This window comes from Botryllus schlosseri, chromosome 7 (genome assembly GCF_051294905.1).
Source record: "Botryllus schlosseri isolate E-star chromosome 7, Bs_hap1, whole genome shotgun sequence".
NCBI lineage: Eukaryota > Metazoa > Chordata > Ascidiacea > Stolidobranchia > Styelidae > Botryllus > Botryllus schlosseri.
In genome coordinates this window covers 26,820,420-26,826,224 of record NC_137242.1, presented here as the reverse complement: position 1 = coordinate 26,826,224, position 5,805 = coordinate 26,820,420, and the positions used below count along the sequence as shown (strand labels likewise).

Sequence of the window (5,805 nt, the reverse complement as noted above, 5' to 3'; positions counted from 1 at the left end):
CTGGCGATGACATACAGGTCCGAATATAGAACATAGTAAAATTGCAGTCTATTTGCGAAAACGAATATACGGGCATAAACCATTGGTCAGGGCTTGAGATTCAGAATCGGTTTTTCGTTCGATTATTTTCATTGATGGAGTCGGAGTCGCAAAAATTTTGTAACATCCGTTGAAATCTGAGTTTGTTAGAGTCGGCACGGGCAGTAATGACTAGAGTCATGACTCGACTCTAGTTCGACTTGAGTCAATACTTTTTGTTGACTCGATTTGACTCATGGCATTTTCTTGAAATGGAAAATAACTCTACTCGACTTAAGTCAATTTATATATGATTCGAGACATTCTTCGAGTATTCGAGTACCGTTTATATCAGTGCCGACGATAGCAAATTAGGCCCAGGTATAATGACTTATCTGTTTCAACAAACATGTTAAGAATGGAACAAGTATTTAATGAATGAGAAGTCTTCGATGCCTCTCAAATGTTAGTCGGACCTGCCTTGAGCTCGATAATGGACTGTGAACGCTATCACTTGAACTCGGACTCGAGTCTCCACTCTCTGACTCGGACTCGACCCGTTGTTCCCCGTATTGGAATTGACTCAGTGGTAAATTGAAAATGACTCGATTAGACTCGAGTCAAAGCTATAAAAGTAAAATTGATTTGTCACTCGGAACCTTGTGCTAGGTCACAACCCTGGGCGAGGGCATGGAAAGGAATTGCTATAAGTCCGAGAATCGAAATAAGATCCGTACCCACAATTGTCTTCGCCGTCGCAAAACCACGCCATGCTGACACACTTTCCTCTATGGGCACATTGAAAGTAATCTTTTCCGCATTGCAGATTTACTTATGACAAAACGGCTGTAATTTTGTAACCAGGCTGGGACAACTATAGGCAAATATAGTTGTCAAAATAGAGCGAAATGCCGGTAATTTATTTCTAATTTAATTTTTGAAATGTTTCCATGTTCTCGTTCCACTTATAATATAATTTCCGGGTTTACCGAAAATGCTACAGGAGAACTGTGCGAAACGAGTCATATACTCTGCCTGTCTGATTGCAATTCTCGCGCTTATGAAAATGGTCTCTAACTTGATGTGAACTGATGTTGATTTCTGTTGCATTTCTAACCAATTCGGAATTTTATTCAATTTTCAAGTTTTTACTGGTTTAGTAATGCCAATTCTAATCTAATTTGGAAAGAATGCGTAGTACGGTTGTTCAAAAATTTTGCGGATTCCTAGCATTGACTGATATTGTTAGGATGCCTAAAAGAACGCTTCACACTGAATTTGGCTCGATGGTAGATATGGACGCACAGGACTTTGAAAATTTTGAATTTAATATGAAAAAATTGAAAATTCCTTTTTCGAATTTTACTGCCAACCCCATGAAATTGTTGAGTTGTCTACAAAAACGATGCAAAACAAATTTGATGCAATTCCAACCTGTAGAAGCTAAGATATGGGATTACCCACCGTCCAGTATCTTTTGACGAATTCAAAATTTTTCAACTATAATAACTTCGCTTTCACTGGTTGAAAGTTAGCGAACATTGTTAAGGGGCGTATTTTTTTAAAATATTGAAACAATTTCATGGGGTTGACAGTGATAGTTGAAAATGTAATTTAACATATAATAAATACAAAATTTTCAAACTCATATGAGTTGACATTTACCAGTTGGAATCGAGCCAAATTTGGTGTGCACCGATTTTTAGGCAACCCAACAATTTAATCAGTGAATCCCCGGAATCCGAAAAAAGGTATTTTTGAACAACCATACTGTGTAGCTATCATTCTAATCTCAATTGGAAAAGCAGGAAATCTTCTAGTTTTCCTCCTTTGTTCTCAACAGCATTCCCCGCATAATACCTGCCTCGCAGCACTTTCCCTTGTACAGCTGCGATGGCGCGGGCAGCTCGCAAATATATTCCACGTGATCTTTGCCTTGTTTCCGGCAGAACGAAACTTCCAACGAATAGTCTTTCGAAAAGCTGCGATACAATTCGTCGGACCCGTCTCTGAAAAATGACAACATCCACAGTACAAATTATGTACGAAGTCACGAAGTCGTGTTTACGCCGGATGTATTTCATGAAAATGATCATGCATATTTGTAAGATGATGCGACCGCATATGCGCATACAGTGCTTTAGCACTTTCCCTTGATGTCAAGCAATGAAAACTCATCCTACCCGCAGTCGACTTCGCCGTCACAATATTCGCTCATCGATATATTTTCTCCATTTGAACATTGGAATGGGACGTCCGTACAGTTGTAGTTTTCTTCGTCGCCCGCATAACCTATACGTTTGGTAAAATAAGTGTCAAGTACATATGTTACCCCCCCCCCGTCTTCCAGAAAAATTAAACTTACACAGAAATCTGTCAAAATGTCTACAGACAGTAAATACTTCATTTCATCAGAATGCGACGAATTAAGGATACCCCAGGTTGACACGTGCTGCTGTGATATTGTTTTCTCTATTGCTCATTTCGCCACATAAAAAGCCTTGCAGTACACGAGGCGCATTTCTAAAGTGACCCAATGACAGTCGCCTGCTTTGTTATGTTGCTGTTATATTGTTTGATTTATTCTTTATCCGTATTAGAATAGTAACAGTGAATTTTCAACGGTTTAGGTAAATATCAAGAAATAGGCTACTACCATTTGGGCGTCTCAATATACCCGTTGCGAAGGGATATTCATACTTCAGAGCCAATTTATCAATTAGCCTACTTCAGTATTCGTTTTCGGACGCGACAGCATGTGAACCATAGACCTTGTCATCAAAATATCTAGAGTCACATCGTAAATTCTTGTTAAAATAATTCACCCGAGATACAATTCGCACAAATCGTCATCATGAAGATGGAGATTATCGGTGAGGGAAATGCCACCGAGTGTCCAACCATACTCATCTCTTTAATTATCGGTTAGTGATGTTCGTACCATAAATAGGTACCTGGAAGTTTTTGGCAAATTAGTAAAGGCATCAATTTATCGAGACCTTCATTGACCCTAGTATCTTAAACTGCAGCGGCCCGTGGGTGTATAAGCATGCGTGGAGCAGGTTAAGCGGGGTCTGGGTCTAGTACTTGGGATATAAATATTTTAGGCATAATGACCGTTGTGGGGTTTAATATTCACGTATTAAAATGTCACATTATCAAATTCCAGGCAACAATAAGTCAATTCTTGAGATATGAAATACAACCAAAAAGTGTGAGCTAAGACGCTGAGTCCGAGCCTACTATTATTTTCAGTAACACGGGGACCTTCGACCTATGCGCCACGCGGGTGTAATGTGGCAACATGGAAATATGCGGCCTGGGAGGATATGAAGAAAAGGCGTCTAATGAAATCAGTTTTCAATCCCGTTTAGTCTGACGTGTGTGTAATTCCAATATTTGATGATTGGAAAAACCTCTGCGGTTTTTCAATTGATTTTCCTCTGCCTGTGAGGCGACAAAATTCCCCAAGCACAGAGCTCAGCTGACCAGTGATATTCCAAATATATACCGAAAGGCTCGCGACGATAGACTCCGAATGCTTATACCTAGCAAATCGACGTCAATTATCCAAATACGTAATAGCATTTTGCTTGGTTCATCTTATTTATGCCACTTCATATTTATGGGGCATTAAGTAGGGAAATCAAATTATTCTTTTCAAATCATCAATACTTTCAAAGTTATCAGGTTATCACCTCTCATTTTTCTGGAGTAGTAATGAAAACGCCTACTTTCAAAGGTGTTTGGGAAAAGTAATTTAGATAAACTAGGAATCAAATAATAACGACTAAAATATGTGTGGTAGGTCCCTCATTAACTCAACGTTAATTCGTATGATACGTTTCTTTCCAATTTTCGAGTAAATAAAATTGACTAATTTGAATTTGATTAATTTTCGAGAATTAAAATTGACGATTTTATAGACTATTGTAACATTTCTCATTGGCAGGACTGTCTTCCCCAACGACACATCCATTGTCGCGAACAAACCCGATTACTTAGGCCAGTAGGCTAATTGTTATAAAGATACTGCAATCAGAAGCCTAATTCACATGCCCCGATATAGTTTCGGGTGCTGTAAGCCAACAACAATTCAGTTCAGTACCAAGTGGGCCGCGAACTATTTTTCATTTTCAAGGGTGCCGCGAGGTCAAAAAGGTTGAGAACCACTGCTTTAAGCCATGCATCAATCAGCACCGTCTCTCCCGCGCAATAGCCAAAAGAACTAAACTATAGGGTTTGAATATATACACATACAGAGAAAGGAAAACGCCGATTGATAATGGTCATTCGCTAAATTTGGTTCTAAATTTAAACACAGAAATAGGGAAATGCTGTTCAGTCGCTGAACAACGCGGTGGAATATTCGATCGACGTCCCTATAGAACTCGTTTCGGAATTCTGAGGTCGGTTCTATTGTCTTGTACCACATTTTGGATGTTAATACACACTCTTCCATGCAATAAGTTTATATGACATACAAGACACGCCGTCCCCATTATGTGATACGATTGTTGATATACAATGTTCTTTCAAATTCTCTACTAGTTGCTGACGACTACCCCTGACGAGCGTCGGCCGACAAAATTCGCGTTCATTTCAATATGAATATACTATTCAATTGTATATTGTAGTTCTGTACCTCCAAGAAGCTCTTTAAAAGTACTGGACCTATAATATGTACATTATTATAGTATAGTCTATAAGCAGGGTTGTAGCCATATCACTAGGTTCCGAGTCACAAGTCAATCGAACTTTTATAGTTTTGACATGAGTAAAGTCGAGTCATCTTCAATTCACTTCCGAGTCAAAGTTCGAGCCCGAGTCTTTGAGCAGAGGGTCGAGTACGAGTCATCGTGTTGAGACTTGAGTAAGAGTCTAGCGTACAGTTCATATTGTTCACCGTTCATTATGAGGTTGAAGTCGAGTTAAACTCACTTTTTTGAAACTATCGGGTGACATCGAAGGTTTCTCATTCAAACTAATAATTTTTTACTCTTAACGTGTTTTTTTCAAACAAATAATGGACAGTAGCTGACACTATTCTTAAAGTATCGGTCTTGATACACGAGACTTGAATCAAGTGACAGAAAATGTCTTGAGTCATATGTCGGGGCATAGTAATGCCCAATAACTCGAGTCCAAATCCTGTCAACACACGAAGTGACTGAACTCGAGTGAACGAAACATTGCGACTCGAGTCATTACACTGCCTATGTCCTGTCCACTAATTGGAATGAAGGACTACTTATGAATCTCTTCATAGACGAATATGTTGAAATTTCTATATTTCCAGCGTGGGTAAAAACAATATGCCGGTGTGACAGCAACGAGCCTCTACTCTTGTCTGAATGCGTTACTTAGCTATGACTCGTGGCAGACGGGGTATAACTTCCACCGGCGCCGCGTTGCTTAGCTAGATTAAAACTGGCATTTCCGGCTTCAACTTGCACTAGGATGTGAGTTTCAAACACACGCTAAGTAAAACGTATGTAGCAGTCAGATATATACAATGTTGGTGAATGTTAGTCTGAATCGATATACCACTTTTTCAAATTGTTAAAATAATATACGCATAGAGAAATATTTCTAGTTGTTTTTCAGTTTCACTCTTTTATCAATTCTGAAGAGCTTATTTCAATATGAATAAATTAGTCAGTTGTACATTCTGTATAATTTCATTGGATACATATCAAACCATCCCAGGTATCAAAACCGTCAAACCATCACTCGAACCCCAACCTCCCACGCGTATACCCCACTGCACATGAGGTGTCACCGCAA

General features: G+C 39.1%; 1 protein-coding gene across 1 annotated transcript; it reads right to left on the bottom strand.

Moving 5' to 3' along the window:
• Nucleotides 1–1,568: 1,568 nt before the first annotated feature.
• Nucleotides 1,569–5,338, bottom strand: LOC145443678 (low-density lipoprotein receptor-related protein 1B-like). The gene is made up of 2 exons (XM_080321615.1): nucleotides 2,202–5,338; nucleotides 1,569–2,027 (listed from the first exon to the last, which is right to left on the bottom strand). Exons 1-2 carry the CDS (start codon nucleotides 2,423–2,425, stop codon nucleotides 1,835–1,837), a joined length of 417 nt encoding a protein of 138 aa, XP_080177741.1. The 5' UTR covers nucleotides 2,426–5,338; the 3' UTR covers nucleotides 1,569–1,834.
• Nucleotides 5,339–5,805: the final 467 nt, after the last annotated feature.

Excerpts from the sequence above, each read along its gene's own strand:
- LOC145443678 (XM_080321615.1), bottom strand. The coding sequence starts at position 2,425 with ATGAAGTATTTACTGTCTGTAGACATTTTGACAGATTTCTGTGTAAGT. Across the intron at positions 2,028-2,201 it reads GACGGCGAAGTCGACTGCGG|AGACGGGTCCGACGAATTGT; the intron begins GTAGGATGAGTT and ends GTCATTTTTCAG.